This window comes from Adiantum capillus-veneris, chromosome 7, assembly GCF_014529385.1.
Source record: "Adiantum capillus-veneris isolate H3 chromosome 7, ASM1452938v2, whole genome shotgun sequence".
Taxonomy (NCBI): domain Eukaryota; kingdom Viridiplantae; phylum Streptophyta; class Polypodiopsida; order Polypodiales; family Pteridaceae; genus Adiantum; species Adiantum capillus-veneris.
This window is the reverse complement of record NC_140937.1, coordinates 6,331,368-6,351,255: the sequence shown is the minus strand read 5'-3', so window position 1 is coordinate 6,351,255 and position 19,888 is coordinate 6,331,368. Positions and strand designations below refer to the sequence as shown.

At 45.5% G+C, this 19,888-nt stretch overlaps 1 protein-coding gene across 1 annotated transcript in view; it reads right to left on the bottom strand.

Moving 5' to 3' along the window:
* Nucleotides 1–540: 540 nt before the first annotated feature.
* The window catches only part of LOC147453387 (inorganic phosphate transporter 2-1, chloroplastic-like), a 67,609-nt gene continuing 48,261 nt past the window's right edge, over nt 541–19,888 (bottom strand). Inside the window, exons 2-3 of the mRNA XM_086515579.1 lie at nt 1,682–1,873; nt 541–1,590 (exon numbers count right to left, since the gene is read on the bottom strand). Coding sequence (XP_086371705.1) covers nt 760–1,590; nt 1,682–1,873 — 1,023 coding nt within the window. The 3' untranslated portion in view covers nt 541–759. The remainder of the gene's footprint in view (nt 1,591–1,681; nt 1,874–19,888) is intronic.

The following is a 19,888-nucleotide window of genomic DNA, read 5'->3' as shown; positions in this document are numbered from 1 at the left end:
AATTGGTACAAGGGAATTTTGCAATTTTTGGAAATTTGAGCTTGGGAAATTCCACAAAGTACAGGGGTTCCCTTTACTAGATTCGACCAGGCTGCATGTCCGTTGCCAAGCAAGTCCCCTTTCATGGGCAATTAAGTCTACCTGTGGAACTTGACAACCTATGAATTTTCACACCATGCAAAAAACAGAAATATCCCTTTACAGAGTAATAGGAACCTAGGATTACCCAATTTTCTGGTGCAATATATGAGTGGATTGGTCCCATAATAAATAGGATGATCCCATTGTAGAAGCACAAGTAAAGAAGAATAAGAAGGCAAAGGCCTGCTTGATTAATGGACAAGCCTGCCCTTCCCGATTATCAGACAAAGCATTTTCTTGAGAAGTCAGCAATCAATCTTTCTAGCATGACTTAATGCTATTATTACAGTGGTGTTTACAAGAAGTAAACCAAGATTAACATTGTTCCAGATGTCAATTTTCTCAGCACGCTACAGTTGTTTTCAACCAAACAAAACTATAAAAAATTGGAAAAGCACAAAAGAAAAAGAGTGATCCTCATTAGCATGGACAGCATAAAAAGACAGCGCTGGGCCAAGGCAATGACTGGCTGCTCAATGCTGTACAAAGACAAGGAAGGTAGCCTAAAAATACATGTGGGCTGCACCAATGCGGTTATCTTCATTTGCTCTGAAATCATCCCATTCCACCCGCTCCTGAGAAAGTTTCAGATATGGAGAGCTTCAAGATGCTGTGCACTCAAGTTATCGATGGGATGAGGAAACTCAAAATTGCCGTATATATAACAGACAAAAGAGCCCCTACAGGAATTGTCACTATCCATGATGCCACAATTTCTTTGACCGTATCCACGCGCACACTATTCAGACCTCGCGCAAATCCGACTCCCATCACAGCACCAACCAGTGTGTGAGTTGCAGATATTGGCAGGCCTAATCTTGAAGCAAGAATCACCACAGTTGCAGCTGCAAACTCTGCCGCAAAACCTCTTGTTGGCGTTAATTCTGTGATCTTCTTGCCAATCGTCGCAATCACTCTGTAACCCCATACAAGCAAGCCAGCAACAATGCCAAAGCCTCCCCAAGCAAGAACATCCACAGGCATGGCCACATCACCACTCAGGCCTACTCCTTGAAGAATGGCCAGAGCAGCTGATATGGGTCCGATAGCATTTGCCACATCATTGGCACCGTGCGCGAAGGACATGAAGCAAGCTGACAGGACTTGCAAGTAGCCGAAGACGCTGTAGACAATTGTTAAGTTTGCACCCCTAGGCCCCTCAACGTTTGACATCAGATTGAACCCCAACAGGCGAGGCCTGCCGCCCTCTGATGGCATTGGAGAGGAGCAAGCAGTTGAGTCTTTCAGAAGTTTGCCGAGTTGCCTCTGAATAATGATATTCACCGAAACTGCTGCAACGATGCCACATCCAAGTGCCTCCACCATCGCTAAGAAGGGACTGCTGCTCAATGGAAAGGCTGCATAGGTGAAACTCGTGAATCCCAGTAGTACTAATATAGGTGCTGCAGTAGCGGCCGCACGTCCAGGATTTGCAGCACTGTAAACAAACTGCAAAATGAAGAATATTCACTTCTGCTTTCTATTTTTTTGCATGCAAAGCAGCATCTGGAATGAAGGTAACGTTTATTTATGATCTTACCACCCTGATGCACTTGTAAACCACGAATGCCACTGCTGCTCCAATAAAGGGCGATATTACCCATGACGAAACCACCCTAGCCAGTGACTTCCAAAACACCGCCTCGACACCGCCAAATACCAGGCCAAAACCAACCATTGCCCCAATTATACAGTGCGTCGTGGAGACAGGCCAACCATAATATGAAGCCACCTGGACATAATGATAATGTTAAGATGAGTCCAAATTCTGAACCTGAGTCTGAACACTCATAAACCTTACAAACAAGTCCCGAACTACATTGCAATCCCTACAATGCCAATACAGACAGTCACAATCCAACAACTTGAAGGAGGTTGCTACCAACAGGAGCCTTTAACCAGGATTGACATATGCCAGAATAGTAGGCTTGCTCTTGCGCCATACATGCGAAACATATGTTTTCCAATGTACTAGACATCAGAAAAATCTTCCAATATTATTAATTCCAACTTTTCAAAAGAGCTTTGGGGGAGAACAAGCTTTTAGACAGCATTTACAATGCAAGGACTTTAAAGTGTAAAGAGTTAAGCTAAATTATAAAACCCCTGCCTACATCAAATGGACTTGAAACAAAGGTTGCAAGCTGCTGGCAAGCTATTTTACAAGAATTGACAAAGTACACAACGGCCCATTCAACCACAACACACATCTACAGGTTCAAAAAAAAAAAAGCTGCATAAGGAACCTAAAAGAGCCTTCTGAACAGGAACCGGATTAGCTAATTGCTAATCCCCCATAGGTACGCACAGTTCCATCGCGAAAGATTGCGAGTTCGGAGAGTTTTCTCGCGTGAAAACTCGTCCAATTCACAGGGGAACTGTCCCATTGCGTGTGGGAGCCCTTGGGACACGCGTAGGCGTGTTCGCTTCGCTAAAAGCGATCCGAAACAGCGAATTACAGCCTGCTGTGTTTTTCTGCAGGTTTAGGGTTTTGCACCTAAACTGCAAGGGAACACCGGGGGAGCCTCGTGAGAGCCTTGGGATGCGTGAACAAGCTTTTGGGCACCCTTCAGTGAAAAACAGGGAATTACAGCCCGCTGAATTTCTGTGACAGCTCACCAGAAAGCTTCCAGATAGCTTCCAGATAGCGAGGGAATCCGTCCTAGAAAGGTGCTTTTGACCTACAGGGGTTTTTGCGCCGTTATGCTGCCAAAATCAGGTTGAAAACCTGCGTTTTCAGCCCTCGCCAGGTTTGGACACCTTTGTGAAATCTTGTGCGAAGTGGTCGGATCATCTACCTTAATTTGAATAAAGAAATACCGAAAGGGGCGCCAGTCTTTGGGGCCTACAGGGTGTCGGTCTCGTGTGCGCAGTGACATTCTAGTCGCTGGACGCAACTGTGTTCTCTTCCCTTCTCAGTGCTCTGTGTAAAGTTAACAGGTAATTGAAATAGTACCGCCCTCTACGTTGTAGAGGCCGGTTATATGGTTCCATCGACGGGACAGTCACTTTTTCTTCAAAAAGTGCAGCGTGGATTGTTGTGGGTGAAAGCAACACAGAGCTTGTCGATATGGCAGAGAAGAGAGACCAAGTTCCTGAAGAGGGATCTTCCTCACATGGCAAGGAGAAAGTTCCTTCAACTCTTCAAGAAGAGGACAGGTTGTTTAGAACTCAAGTGCGTTGTTGCATGGACATGTTTCAGCAGTTCGCTAACAACCCAAGGATGCAGGAGTTCTTACAAGCTCCGACACAAGGTTTTCACCCTCCTACACAGGGCATGACTGAGCCGTTGCAGGAAAAGGAGATTTCCAATGCGCAGAGGACTCATGATGCTCGAGGGAAAGCCCATGTGGTTGAGCAACTAGCCGTGTCCAATGATCCAAAGCAACTTGCTTTAGCTGGACAAGAACCGTTTGTGAATGGTCAAGGGAGTAATGAACACGCTATGCGTCAGACCCTTCCATTACCTAATACTTATCCTCGTTATTTTGGAGGTGGTTCAGTGTTTCAAGCTATGGCTGGACCTTCCATAGGTTATATGCCAGGGAATGTGTTCGGGACAATGCAAACAGGCATGGGTAACCGTATGTATGCGAACATGGGTGTCCAACCAGGTTTTCAGGGTGCCTACGGCTAATTTCAAGTGCCTGGAACACAATTTGGTATGGCTGGTTTTTCGCAGCCATACGTACAAAATGCAGATATAACAAGTAAAACAGTTGATGCAAGTGCTGGAATGAACAATCATGGAGCACCACTGTTACAGGCACCTGTTTATGATAATGTGGCTCCTTTGAGTCAGCTTAAGGATTACAAGGAAGGTGGGCAGGGAGTGAAGTTTGAAACTTTCAGAGGAACTGAGGATGAATTGAAGGCTTTGACCTTCATACAACAGTTCGATGCAGCTTATGCTAGAGGAAACTTCACGGAATCTTCAAAGATACGCAAGGCTGCCACTTTCTTGAAAGGGAATGCGCTTCATTGGTGGACCGCATTGTTGAACTAGGGTCAAGCCCCAACAACGTGGGTCCAATTCAAACAGCTTTTTGCGCCTGCATGGTTGACAAACACTTTTGAAGTGGATGTGATGACAGAATGGCACGAGTTGAATGATAAACAGTGTGCGAATCTGGAAGAGTACAATAAACAATTTTGGGCCGCACTGTTGCCAATCACCTCTTACAGGTTTGTGCCATTGTCAGAACAGATTGAGAAGTATTGTTGCGGATTGCCCAAGAAAATCAGGGACTACTGCACAAAGACTACTGTCATGAATATGTTTCAGTTGATAGAGAATGCAAGAGTGGCCAGCAATCTGTCGAAGGGAGATTCCGATGGATTTAATAGCCACAAGAAAGGGTCCCAGGGCAAACAGTTTTCAGCCAAGGGCAATGTTGCAGCAAAGCCTTCTGAGCCTCCCACAAAGAAGCCCTCCACTGAATAAGGTGATACGTCCAAGAAGCAGTCTAAGTCTTCTTCGAGACGAGGACAAGGACAAAAAAGGCATTTTTCAGGCAAAACTTTTGAAGAAAGGAAAGCTCTTAGGGAGGCCAAGAAATGCTACATTTGTGAACAGGAAGTACATTTTGCAAATGAATGCCCACAGAAGAAGTCACAGGATAAGGATGATAAGTCAGACCATAAAGGGAAGAAGCCAAAGCCAAGTGCAGGACTTGTTTCACATTTGGTTGGAGACCAGCCAAACACAGATGCCACGGAGCTGTGCAGAGCTTGGGGCAAAGTTAGAGACCAGACAGTGCTGGTTTTCTTTGATCCAGGAGCCCGTATCACCAAAATTGGCATCAGAGTTGGGCATTCGTGCAAAGGAGAAATATGACAGGGGAAGCAGGATTGGCATGCCCAGGTCGTTAGGAGCCCGTTACTCCCATTTTGGGGAAGCTTCGTATGCACATTCAGAGTTATGTGGATGCGGAAGAGTTTCATATTATGCCACTTGAGAGCTGTGATGTGTTACTGGGTATCCCATGGTGTTACAGGTTGCATGCTACAATGGATACTTACAACAAAAAGATTACCCTTGTACATAGAGGAAAGACTCATGTCCTTGATGTAAAGCTTAAAGGCGAGTCTGTTGCAATTGTTTTTGCTTCTGCTATTTCATCTGTAATAAAGAATCATCTATCTGCGTACTTGATCTTTGGCAAAGAAGTACCTCAAGTTGTATCTAATTTGTCTACCTTAGATAAAGACACGTCAACTTTTTTGAGTGGTTTTAGTGATTGTTTTTCGGACTCTTTACCAGGGGAGTTACCTCCTGAGAGACCCGAGGATCATACCATAGATCTTGTGCCAGGTTCTAGTCCACCGAATAGACCACCATACAGGGTCAGTGCAGCCCAGCAGAAAGAGATTATGAGTCAGGTCAATGAGCTTTTAGAGAAGGGGCTGATTCAGCCCAGTTCATCCCCTTTTCCTTCGCCTGTACTCTTAGTACAGAACAAGGATGGTTCATGGCGCATGTGCATTGACTATCGCGCCTTGAATAAGAATACCATCAAGAACAGATTCATCCTCATACCGAGGATAGATGACATTCTTGATCGGCTTGAGGAAGCGTCATTGTTTACAAGGATAGACCTAAAGAGTGGCTACCATCAGATACGCATTAGGCAAAAAGATGTCCATAAGACTGCGTTCAGGATAACATTTGGTCTCTATGAGTTTCTTGTCATGCCATTTGGTCTCACAAATGCTCCTCCCACGTTTAATAGAATGATGGACAGAATTTTTAGACCACATAGAAACTTTGTGGGTACCTTCTTTGATGACATGATTGTCTATTCGAAGTCTGAAGAGGAGCATAGGGATCACTTGAGTGCAGTTTTCAATGAGTTACGTAAGAACAGGCTACTCATTAATGCGAAGAAGAGTGAATTCTTTTTGCAAGAGATTCACTTCCTTGGGCACATTGTTTCAAAGGATAGGGTACGCATGGATCTCGCTAAAGTGGAAGCAATTAGGTCATGGCCAGACTTGAAGTCCGTACATGACATTCGAAGCTTTCTAGGCTTATGTTCCTACTACAGAAGGTTCATCCGAAATTTTGCTGAGATTGCTTCTCCACTCCATGCACTACAAGGAAAAGGAGTTACTTTCAAGTGGACAGCCAAGGAAATTTTAGCGTTCAAACACTTGAAAGAGAAGCTGACTTCAGATCCGGTAATCATTTTGCCAGATCTTTCAAAACCTTTTGTGGTTCAGTGTGATGCGTGTGGCCATAGTCTTGGTGCAGTTCTAATGCAGGATGGCTGAGTAGTCGCATATGAGAGCAGAATTCTTTTGAAGACTGAAAGGAACTTGCAAGTCTATGAGAAAGAATTGCTGGCAGTAATTCATGCTCTCACTAGTTGGAAACACTATCTGCTAGGGGCTGATTTTGTTGTCCAAACGGATCATCAAACCTTGAGATATTTTCTCACACAGACGAAGTTGTCTGAGAAGCACATGCGATGGGCAAACATCTTGTCAATGTTCCATTTTCAGATTGTGCCTGTGCAAGGGAAAAAGAATGTGGTGGCTGATGCGTTGTCACGAAAGCCCCAAATTTCAGCAGTGTCAATTCCGTACCATTGTGAACTAGACGAAATGAAGACACAATATGCTGAAGATTCAGATTTTGCAAGGATCTATGACCAGCTTGTTGATGGGCAACATCATGAGCACTATATGCTTAAGAATGACTTTCTCATGATGCATGGAAAGTTATGCGTTACTAAACAGTTACGGCCAAAGATTTTGATGGAAAGTCACGCTCCACCTTATGCTGGGCATCGTGGAATTGATGCAACAGTAAAAGGGGTTGAGGCATTCTTCTATTGGCCAGCTTTGCGTCAAGATGTTGACACATTTGTAAGATCATGCTTAGTATGCCAAAAAGTCAAATTTGACAGACAAAAGCAACCGAGATTGTTGCAGCCATTGCCTATCCCTGATAGGCCATGGGAAAGCATAGCAATGGGCTTTATCTTTGATCTTCCTAGGACGCAAAGAAGCAATGATGGGATTTGGACTATCATTTGTAGGTTCAGTAAGCAGGCCCATTTCATTCCTGTGAGGAAGAAGATAAAGCCAGAACACATGGTCAAGATATTCATGAGCAATATCTTTAAATATCACGGGATGCCTCAGTCAATTGTCAATGACAGGGATCCACGTATGACGAGTCTTTTCTGGAAGGCATTGTTTGAGAACATGGGCACTATGCTAAAGTTCTCTTCTTCGTTTCATCCGCAAACTGATGGGCAGTCAGAAGAGGCAAATTCTATTGTCCTGGACCTGCTCAAATGTTATGTGTCAGAGCATAAGGCAACTTGGGAACACCACCTTCCGTTGGTTGAATATGCTTACAATAACACTGTGCATACGTCAACAGGTAAGGCACCATTTGAGATAGTGGAAGGAGGAAAGAAGGTCCCGCCCATTTTGCAGACTAAGGACAAGATTTTTGAGGCAGACAAGTATGTGCAAGATATGGATGAAACAAACATGAAGATAAAGATTACTCTTGAGAAGACTCAGGCTAAGCAAAAGAAAGCTGCTGATCGTCACCGTCGTGAACTTGTATTTTCACTTGGTGATTGGGTGCTTTTGCGCTTTGAAAGGCCAGGTTAAAGCTGCTGATCGTCACCGTCGTGAACTTGTATTTTCACCTTGGGTCTACCTACAGAGATCCGAGATCACTGCTTGGAACAAAAGTCAGCTTCTATTCAGGAGTTGATGAGTCATGCGATGCGGGGCTTTGCCTTTCACTCTGGCAGTCTGTGTCACCAGGAGGTGTATTTTTCCTGTTGCCTTCCGTAAATAAGTACTATATATTTTTATTTATTTTTATTTTTACTTGTTTTCCCCGGAACCCTTGAAAAGGTGTAAGTGGACATTGCATGGCCAGTGTGAAACGGCTGTGGCCGAATAGGTTTCTCACAGTGGGAGTCTGGGTCGGTCAGTCTGGGACTGGTCGGGCCAGTTAGCACTGAATTCTGATGAGTATGGAAGCCTGAGTGCGCCAAATGAAGTCTGGGCCACTCGGAAAGTCACTTATAACTTTATAAGTCAGTGGGAACTAGAAAATTAACTCAAAAGTGTAAACTGGACACATGGCAGCTTCTGGGGAGTTTGCTACTTCCAGCTGAAGAGGGGACGCCCAATTTGAGAGAGGAGGCTGATTTGACTCATAAGTGACCTACAGTGTGTGTGTGTGTGTGTGTGTGAGTAGTGGGTGCAGGTCTACAGCTTTAATGGAAAGCTTGCCTTCTCCTCTGTCTCATGTAGCGCGATGGTTTGCTCTTGTGCATCTCTCCCCCCTTTGGCACATATGGTAATGCCCCACTAGTTGGGCTACTCAATTGAACATGTACAGTTCTGGGGGTTTATGCGCATTTGCCAAGGCAAGAGCCTTCTGAACAGGAACCGGATTAGCTAATTGCTAATACCCACAGGTACGCACAGTTCCATCGCGAAAGATTGCGAGTTCGGAGAGTTTTCTCGCGTGTAAACTCGTCCAATTCACAGGGGAACTGTCCCATTGCGTGCGGGAGGCCTTGGGACACGCATAGGCGTGTTCGCTCTGCTAAAAACGATCCGAAACAGCGAATTACAGCCTGCTGTGTTTTTCTGCAGGTTTAGGGTTTCGCACCTAAACTACAAGGGAACACCGGGGGAGCCTCGTGAGAGCCTTGGGATGTGTGTACAAGCTTTTGGGCACCCGGCAGTGAAAAACAGGGAATTACAGCCCACTGAATTTCTGTGACAGCTCACCAGAAAGCTTCCAGATAGCGAGGGAATCCGTCCTAGACAGGTGCTTTTGACCTACAGGGGTTTTTGCGCCGTTATGCTGCCAAAATCAGGTCGAAAACCTGCGTTTTCAGCCCTCGCCAGGTTTGGACAGCTTTGTGAAAGCTTGTGCAAAGTGGTTGGATCGTCTACCTTAATTTGAATAAAGAAATACCGAAAGGGGTGCCAGTCTTTGGGGCCTACAGGGTGTCGGTCTCGTGTGCGCAGTGACATTCTAGTCGTTGGACGCAACTGTGTTCTCTTCCCTTCTCAGTGCTCTGTGTAAAGTTAACAGGTAATTGAAATAGTACCGCCCTCTACGTTGTAGAGGCCAGTTATAGTCTGACTTACCCCACAGATGAGAACATGACACAACAAGCTGAACAGACTTCTGGGAATGAAAGTAGAAAGAAAAAGAGCAACCCAGAGAAAAAGGATGCACGACCCAAGCTTACTCCTGAGGAGAGAGCTCGCTTCATCAGAGAGGGGAAGTGCTTTGGATGCGGGGAACATGGACATATCTCCGCGAAGTGCCCTAAAAAGGCACAGAAAGAACAAAATGATAAAGACGACGACAGGCCTGAGAGTTCGAGAGCAGCTGAGGAACGTGGCAGAAAAGGCAGATAGAAAAGCAGAATTGGTACCACATGGCGTGGGACCTGCACGGAATCTAATGAATGAAGGTACAAACTTTGCCGCTTTTGGAGCAAAGTGAAGGATCGGGAAGCTCTTTTGAAGGAGCCAAGGCCAACTTCTTTTCACTTGGAATTGGCGGTACGATTTAGAATTACGCCCGACAGACTGATGCCACGGGCGGAGGTAGTTCGACTGGCACCCGGATGGGATGTTGCCATAACACCGAGCATTAGCAAACTTCGTTTGCAATGACAAGAGTGTTAAGGGCACGCGAGTGACGTTCTACTCGGGATCCCTTGGTACCACAAGAACTACGCCGTGGTTGACTACCGGGCCGAGAAAGCGACTTTGACAAATGAAGGGCTCAGAGATTGTACTTGATGAACTTCAGTTTCTTACCTCATTTGGGAGAACACTGAACGATGGCTAAAGGTTGAATATGTTTTGACCTGAACAAAAGAACGCCAAGATTTTTCTCCACACTCATGCAGATTGCTTTTTAGAGGGCCTGAAGATCAAACCATTGATCTGATACTTGGAAGCACGTCATCGAACTGGCCACCTTACCGTGTGAGTCGAGCACAGAATGAAGAGATTATGAACCCAGTGAAAGACCTCTTGGAAAAGAGTATTCTCCAGCGTAGTACTTCACCGTATTGCTCTCCACTTTGTTGGATTTGAAGAAAGACAGATCTTGGAGAATGTGTATCGATTATAGCGCTCTCAACGAAATCACCATCAAGAACAGATTTTCAATTCCTAGGATCGATGATATACTCGACAGGTTACAAGGATCCTCGTGCTTTAGCAGGATTGACTTGAAGAGTGGATATCATCAGATCCGAATCGCAATGGGAGACGTCTACAAGACAGCCTTTCGGATGACTTTTGGGTTATTTGAGTTTTTGGTGATGCCTTTTGGCTTAACCAATGCTCCTGCGACATTTAACCGGATGATGGACAGGATTTTTCGAGAGTACAGGCTATTTGTTGGCACTTTCTTTGATGATATCATTGTTTCTCCAAGAATGAGGCAGAACACAGAGATCATATACTTCAGAGATACATTTTTTTGGGACACTTTGTCTCTGCAACAGGAGTGCAAATGGACCCGGCCAAGCTAGAGACTATCCGTGATTGGCCCGATTTGAAGAATGTCCATGAAGTTGAAAGCTTCTTGGGACAGTGTTCGTACTACAGACGGTTCATTCGAAAGTTTGCAAAGGTTGCTTCCCCTTTGCATATCTTGATACAGAAAGGAGTCCCTTTCTGTGGGGATCCACAGAGGTGACTACCTTTCATACATTGAAAGAGAAATTGACTACAGGACCAGATTTGACTTTGTCGGACTTGCAGAAGTCATTTGAAGTATTTTGTGATGCTTATGGTCGTAGTCTGGGTGCGGCCTTGATGCAAGAAGGCCATGTCGTTGCTTACGAGAGCCGATTGTTCTCTGGGCCGGAGATGACAACACAGATTTATGAGAAAGAGCTTTTGGTGGTTATCCATGCTCTTACTAAGTGGCGGCATTACCTACTCGGAGCGGATTTTACTGTCTTTACAGACCATCAGAGTTTGCGCTACTTCTTGCCATAGAAGCAGCTTTTGGAAAAGCAGATGCGATGGGCGAACATCTTGTCACAGTTTCACTTCCAGATTGTCCATGTGCAGGGACAAAAGAATGTGGTGGCAGATGCTTTGTCTCGGAAGCCGTTGGTTCTGGCTATTTCCGCGATACATCATAGGAGCTTCGAGGATATGGTCGATTAGTATGCCACAGATACAGATTTTGCAGATATTTTCACACGGATACGGGATGGGGAGATAGTAGCTGGATACTCCCTTTGGGAAGGCTACTTGATGAGAAAGACTATGTTGTGCGTTACACACCCGTTGCAAGAAAAGGTTATGACTGAATAACAATGTCCACCTTTTACAAGTCACCGCGGCATTGCTACCACCATGAAGGGGTAGAGAGATACTTCTTTTGGTCAAGACTCAAAAAGAATGTGGAAGAGTTTGTGCGCAGCATGCCAGAAGGTCAAGTTTGACAGGCATAAGGCACAGGAATTGTTACAGCCTTTACCCATACCCACCCGCCCCTGGGAAAATATTGGAACGGATTTCATTTTTGATCTCCCGAGAACACAGAATGATCACGATGATTTTCCGATTACATGGCACGTCTGAGACGATTGTCTCTGACAGAGACCCCAGATTTATGAGTTTGTTTTGGAAGGCAATTTGAGAGAACATTGGCACGCGGTTGCAGTTCCTGTCATCGTTCCACTTGCAGACTGACAGGCAATCTGAGATTGCCAATTCAGTGGTTTTAGATTTATTGAAGTCTTGTATCTCGGATCAGAAGACTCAATGGGAAAAGAACTTACCTTTGGTGGAATTTGCCCACAACAACAAGATACACTCTTCGTCGGGGAAGACGCCATTTGAGATTGTTGAAAGTGCTACGAAGGTTCCATCCTTCCTGAGCACGAAAGATTAGATATTTGAAGCGGATGAATATTCGCGAGATTTGGATACGGCTTTCGCCAAGGTTCGTGAGACTTTGCAGAAGTCTCAAGAACGACAGAAAAAGGCAGCGGATCGCCATCGTAGCGACTTGATATTGAAGGAAGATGATTGGGTGCTCTTACGTTTTGAGAATGCACGTCTAAGAAAGAAAAAGGGAAAGGAGAGGCTTTTTCCAAAGCTTAGTATGCGATACTACGGACCTTTCCAGATTACTGAAAAGATAAATGATGTCTCCTTCCGATTGAACTGCCAGATACTTGGAGGATTCACAATGCATTGCATGTGAGTCTCTTGAAACGAGAGAGAGAATGCTTTTGCTTTCGAGTTTTGACTCTCTGTGAGAGAGAGAGAGAGCAATTGCTTTTGATTTGAAGCTTTTGGGGCTCTACTTTCGGGTATCCCTTGTAACCTTTAAATTAGTGGTGAGGGCCTCACTTCTCAGAGCATCTCGACGCAGAGTCTGAGAGTGAATCCCGAGCCACTCTCTTGTACTTTGAATTGATTAATACAAAAAGAAATACCGAAAGGAGCGCCAGTCTTTGGGGCCAATATCTCTAGGCACGGAACTTCGTCGGGCCAGTGCAAATCTATTGTGATCTGTGAATTGTTTTGAAGTGGTTATTTGGTGTTGTCACGATTGATTCTTGACTTGGAGTGTCCAAGTCTGTTACAGCGAGAGTGGTCTACTATTGATTGCACAAACTGGTACAAACTGAATGCATGTGACTGATGCAACTCTAGCCTATGTCGGCGACGACAACGGGGATGGCGATGACGACTTAAGGGCTGAAATCTGCGACCTTCTATCTGCTGTCCATAAAAACGCTATGGCTGAAAATCTGGGACTGATTCGGGCTGCTGAAAACGCTGGTTTTGGCTGCGTTTTTGAAGGCTGAAAATGAGGATCTTCTGCAATGTCTAGGGCTGAATTTGCTGCTATCCATGAATGCTAAAAAAGCTGACTATCTGCTGCAAAAATGGGCTCACAATAGAAAACGTTGGCTGGCTGGTAGCGTTAGTAAAAACGCTGGGTCTGTGGGTATGCTGGCGATGAAGGAACTGAAAACGCCAGAGCTAGGGAACTGTGGCGGTGACAAAAAGCTAGGCTTGATGTTGGCGAGGATGGCAAAGCTGAAAACGCCAAGTGCTTGTGGGTGCTGAAGGGTTCTTACTGAGAAGGTGCCTGTTGAGCGGGGAGCTCCTGCTGCCTCTTCTGCCATTGAGTGCTAACTTGGGTTTGCTTATATACAAACTTAGCAAAATTGCTCTACCTACTTTTGTTGGGGAGTCACTTAAAAATAATAAGTGAAAAATGCAAAAATAGGGAAAATAGGCTAAATGCACTGGAAAAATCCCTTAACTGATTCTAATGGATTCTGATGGAAATAATGATGATCGTGTTGTGTGCAACCAAAGGATATGCATCTATACCAAGCGACTGGGCATGCATGGTCTACGAATAGACTCACAAAAGTGCCATATCACTTCTAAATCTAGACTGACTGGACTGAGTGAACCCTTATCATGCTGTAGCTTGTCCACGGACACATAGAGTTGGATGTGTCACGTGACATCCCCTCCTTTTCAAAGTGAGGTACTGGTACCGAACTGTATGGCGTCGAGGGAGATCGCCAATAGCATCCGGAATCCAAAAAGGGACTCTTCGCCGGCCCACTCTGATGTGTGGGTCATGCGGTACTTGAACTTCATAAAGGTCTGCAACGCTTGCTTCTTTTGGCCGCGCCGAAAGCGACACAAAGTCTTGTGTGGCTCCTTCAATGCTTCAACTTCGTCGAGAGTCGTGTATCTTTCTTCTTCAAGAATCTCCACGGCTGAAAATTCCTGAAACCATTTCCAACACAAAACCATGAACATACCCATTCCATGTAAAGTGACTGAAAAAAATCGTGTCTTCCTCAAAGACTGTGCATGCAATGTAGATGAACCAATAGACAGAGTGCTAAACCGTTCACCACATACACGCAAACAATGAGATCGAATCTTTCTCTTACGATCTAGAGCAATCAACTATGGCAATTCACAACAGCAATACCCATGCTTGGTGCTCATACTTTCATGTGCTCGTTCTATGAATGTGTCATGCCAAGGAAGAGACATGGAATGTGACTTCTTACATATATAGTTTTCAGCTTTTCATGAAAAATCCGCATACATTCGTGCTCATTCATGAGTGAAACGTGCTCAACATACAATATGTCATGCCTAGGAAAAGGGATCACATAACGACGCTAACTAAAATACAGAAAACGGTTACGAATGAAACATTCGAACAATGCGTGCGTATCAATCATGCGAACACATAATACTTCTTGTGATGGTTCTTTGGACCTAGGCTCGAGAGCCAAGATCGGTTCTTTCTGAATGATCCAATCGTCCTGTGGGGGTTCTTTGGACCTCGACTCGAAAGCCAAGATCGGTTCTTCGTGATTGATCGAATCTACAACGAGGTTAGCTTCGCTAGAAAAAGCATCCACGAGCACATCATCCTTGTGAACAATCACATCATCTTCATGCAACTCATCATGCTTGTGAGAAATCACATCTTGATCATGCAAATCATCATGCTTGTGAGAAATCACATCTTGATCATGCAAATCATCATGCTTGTCAGTGTCATCCAAATCATCACACTCATCATTATCATTCAAATCATCATGCAAATTAGTGTCATTCAATTCATCATGCTTCTCATAATCATGCAAATCCTGTGTGTCATGCTTGGGAAAAGAAGAGACTGAGAAAGTCTCCGTCTCCTAAATCTCTTGCATCTGTGCCGGCACGTGAGACAAGAGTCGCAAGAACTCCTGCATGTGTCGGTCTCTCTGTTCTTGGCTTGCTTTCTTTTTGCTTCTCTTTCTACTACTTGTGCCTTTCTTTCTGCTTCCCTTTCTGCTTTGTCTTCTGCATGCCTGCGATCCATTTCTGCTTTTCTTTCTGCGTGTCTGCGTTCCATTTCTGTCGTTCTTTCGGCATTCCTTGCTTTGCATTCTAAATTCCTTTCCATAAACATCAACTCTAGGGCCTCCATAGGAGTTAATGCAATCCTTGTCGTAGATGGGAAAGGGGGAGAGTCGGAAAAACCTCCTAGTGGGGAAAATTCTCCTTCGCATCTCTCATGCTCATCACCTCCAAGCGAAGTATCCATTCCGCTTCGAGTAATGACCATCCACTGAAGTCATGGGTTCGTGTGGGTTCTTGTGGTCTTGGGTTCTTAAGTTCACGAGGAACTTGGGTTCTTGGGGGTCTTGGGGGTCTTGAGGTTCTTGAGGTTCGTGAGGTTTTCTTTCGCTTGCAAACCGTGTTTGAGAAGGATCTTCTCGTCACCCGAGTTCTACTCCTTTCTACAGGCGCACCCCTTGGCGGCCTTGCGCTTACACCAAGGTTGCTTTTCCCCACCTCAGGTCGATTGGCCGGCCGCTAAGTGCACGGTCCACTCTCAATGAGTGAAAAGAGACACAAGGGGAGACTGGACAAGCTTTTCTTTCCTGGGATTCCTGTCTCACTCTTCAAAAACACGATTAGGAATCGACACGCCCAAGCAAACTTGGGTCGTGCGACTGCAACAAGCAAAAAAAATTCTTGTGATTCTTGTGGTTCTTTCCTTGAGTGATACAGAACACTGCCAAAGCTCTGATACCAATGTTAGGTGCCGCGGAATGAATGTTTGCGCTTTGTTCAAGATGAGTGCTCCGAACTGTGCTCAAGGTTCCTTTTAGTTCTTTTGGAAGGGAGAGCCTTCCGTCCTTAATGGAAAGTGCTATGATCACAAACAAAGTGAATGGACACTGCGCGTGCAAGTGAAGGAGACTGAGAGATAGATAGAGAAGAGAGATACGACACCAGAGACGTTGTAAAACCCTCCTCCAAAGGCCCCACTCTCGTCGGCGAGAGTGGTGTACTATTGATTGCACAAACTGGTACAAACTGAATGCATGTGACTGATGCAAGTCTAGGCTATGTCGGCGACGACGACTTAAGGGCTGAAATCTGCGACCTTCTATCTGTTGTCCATAAAAACGCTATGGCTGAAAATATGGGACTGATTCGGGCTGCTGAAAACGCTGGTTTTGGCTGTGTTTTTGAAGGCTGAAAATGGCGATCTTCTGCAATGTCTAGGGTTGAATCTGCTGCTATCCATGAATGCTGAAAACACTGACTATTTGCTGCAGAAATGGGCTGAAAATAGAAAACGCTGGCTGGCGGTAGCGTTAGTAAAAACGCTGGGTCTGTGGGTATGTTGGCGATGAAGGAACTGAAAACGCCAGGGCTAGGGAACTATGGCGATGACAAAACGCTAGTCTTGATGTTGGCGAGGACGGCAAAGCTGAAAACGCCAAGTGCTTGTGGGTGCTGAGGGGTTCTTGCTGAGAATGTGCCTATTGAGCGGGGAGCCTCTGCTGCCTCTTCTGCCATTGAGTGCTAACTTGGGTTTGCTTACATACAAACTTAGCAAAATTGCCCTACCTACTTTTGTTGGAAAGTCACTTAAATTAATAAGTGAAAAATGTCAAAAATAGGGAAAATAAGCTAAATGCACTGGAAAAATCCCTTAACTGATTCTAATGGATTCTGATGGAAATACTGATAATCATGCTGTGTGCAACCAGAGAATATGCATCTATACCAAGTGACTGGGCATACACGGTCTACGAATAGACTCACAAAAGTGCCAGATCACTTCTAAATCTAGACTGACTGGACTGAATGAACCCTTGTCATACTGTAAATTGTCCACGGACACATAGGGTTGGATGTATCACGTGACATCCGGCATCGATCGCTGGCAAATCTCATCAATCTCCTCCATGGTCAGTAGTCTGACCGGGCGTCGTGCATATCTGGCCAAAGTGATCCGAATCTTCTGATGCAGCCTCCGTCGATGCTATGTAGTCTTCCGCAATCGAGGGCGTTTGGATCTCCCCAACTCAATCGTTCGGTCGATCAATGTGCCTCTGGTGCGAAACAAATGTGAGCTCTGCTGTGGGAGTGGCTCCTCCGGCTGCCCAGTGTTTGCTCTAAAGAAATCTGTGATCTGTCTCTGAGACTGGCTGGCCTCTCCTCTCGTCAGGCTATCTCTGTGTCTGCGCAGCTCGAGCAAGAACAAACCCAAGCATCTCTGATCCTCGTACCCCATGACTTTGGAGAGTGGTCCAAAACCTTCTTTAAACAAGCAATGGAAGCGGCCTCGTATCTCGTAGTAGACGGGGAAGCGGCATGTGTAGTGCAACTCTGTCTCAAGCTCCATACCACACAAGGGGCATGTCCTGGCTTCTATTGGTACTCCGTTGTATCTCTCAGTCTCAATCCGTAGCTGGTGCAATAGCACATCGTATCCCATGAGACAGGCGGGTGTCCATGTATCTGGGCATCATCACAAAACCATCCTCTGTAAGCTGGAGAAGATGCTCTTTGTAGAAAGCCATCTTTGTGCCCAACTCATGTGCTGGCTGTATCCATGTCCTCCTCGTGTCTAGCTGAGTCAAGTCTTGACGGATGAGCCTGGTGGAGGAGAGAGAGAGAGAGAGAGAGAGAGAGAGAGAGAGAGAGAGAGAGAGAGAGAGATGGCCCATGGGAGAAGGGTAGGCTTGCCAACTTCCAAGACCCAAGACTCCCCAAGTTGCCACAAAGCCACTTGAGTGGGTGCCAAGGCTTGGGTGCCCTTAAATAGGAAGTCCCCCCTCCCCTTCAAAAAACTGCTGTTTGAAATTTGAGTTTGAAATTCAAACTCTGCCGCCCACGTCTGTCCTGTCCCTTGCCCGCATCCCATACTGCCTTGTAACGCGTCACGTCCCCGTCCCGGCATCCCTCGTCACGTCCTGGCAGTTTAGGGCCGCCTCCCCCAATCCCGTATTTCTATATCTTGAGTACCAAGATCTCCTAGCCTTGTATGCGGATATGACAGGAGTTGGCAGACGCGATCCCTAACCTCTTCTGCGTTCGCATTTGCATGCATCAATTTCTCTCGTCATTGAACCTTTGGAAAGGACTCCAAAACCAAACCATAGTCCATCAGCACCGGTAATGTTTTCACCAGAGTCAGTGTTCGGGTAACAACTCTTGCTACAACAAGCAGAGTCAGCACTATCTCGTATCCTCGCCAAATTCCCCATCTAGTTGTAAGGTGCAGCGGAATGAATGTTGAACTTTGCTCAAGGTTCCTTTTACTTACGGAAGGGAGAGCCTTCCGTGCCTTTAGTGAGAGAGTGCAATGGATACAAACAAAGTGAATGGACATTGTGAATGAAGGTGCATGAGACTGAGAGATAGAGAGAGAAGAATACGACACCAGAATGTTGTCAAATCCTCCTCCGAAGGCCCCACTCTCTATGGCGACAGCGGTCTACTATTGATTGCATAAATCTCTACAATGCTTTGGACTTGCCGACGATGAGGACGACGACAAGACGGGCTGAAATCTGAAAACGCTAATGGCTGAAATCTGCAAATCTTTATCTGCTGAATTCTGACTCTATGATGGTGACGATGTCGGTGGCGACGATGCGACGACGACGCCCTGAAAACGCTGATGCTGAAATCTGCGTTTTCCAGGCTGAATCTGCAAACTACGCAGGATCTGACCGTGCGGCGAGGATCTGTTGCGGGAAGGTGAGATCTGTGAGGTTTGGGTTTCTTCTGTGGAGTCTTGATGCTGAAAACTGAAAACGCTGATGCTTGTATCGGTCCTGTCGCGAAAGATCTACAAAAACGTTGAAGTGTCTTGCAGATGCAAAAACGCTAGGGCTGAAAATGGTCTAGCTGTGGAGAATCTGCTAATGTTGGGGCTTCTGCTTGGTCTGCTGTCGCCAGGAATCTACAAGAGCAAAAACGCTGGCTGATCTGGTCCAAAAACGCTAGCCTTTTGCTGTGATACAAAAACGCTAGGATATCTTGGGGGTTCTGCTGAGAAGTTGCCTATTGAGCAAGTACTCTTGCTGCCTCTTCTGCTAGAAAGTGGTAGCGCTAGGTTTTGTTTATATATTATCTTAGCAAAATTGCCCTACCTAGTTCCCAACAAAAGTCACTTAAAAATAATAAGTGAAAAATGTCAAAAATAGGTTTAATGCACTGGAAAATGCTCCTGATGGATTTCGATGGATTCTGATGCTAATGCTGATGATCCTGCTGTGTGCAACCAGAGGATATGCATCTACTCTAAGTGTCTGGACATGCATGGTCTGCGAACAGACTCACAAAAGTGCCAGCTCACTTCCTATTCTAGACTGACTTGACTGAACCGAATCCTGGTCATGCTGTAGCTTGTCCACAGACACATAGGGTTGGATGTGTCACGTGACATCCCCTCCTTTTCAAAGTGAGGTACTGGTACCAAACTGTATGGCGTCGAGGGTGATCGCCAACAACATCCGGAATCCTCGAAAGGACTCTTCGCTGACCCACTCTGATGCGTGGGTCATGCGATACTTGAACTTCATAAAGGTCTGTAACGCTTGCTTCTTTGGGCCGCGCCGAAAGCGACACAAAGGCTTCTATAGCTCCTTCAATGCTTCAACTTTGTCTATGGACGGAGGTCCATCTTCTTCAAGAATCTCCAAAGCTGAAAATTCCTGAAACCACTTCCAACACAAAAACATGAATATACCTATTCCATGTAAAGTGACTGAAAAAAATCTCGTCTTCTTAAAAGACTGTGCATGCAATGTAGATGAACAAATAGACGGAGTGTCAAACCGTTCACCACACACACGCAAACAATGAGATCGAATCTTGTCTTCCTGATCTAAATCAATCAATTGTGGCAATTCACAAC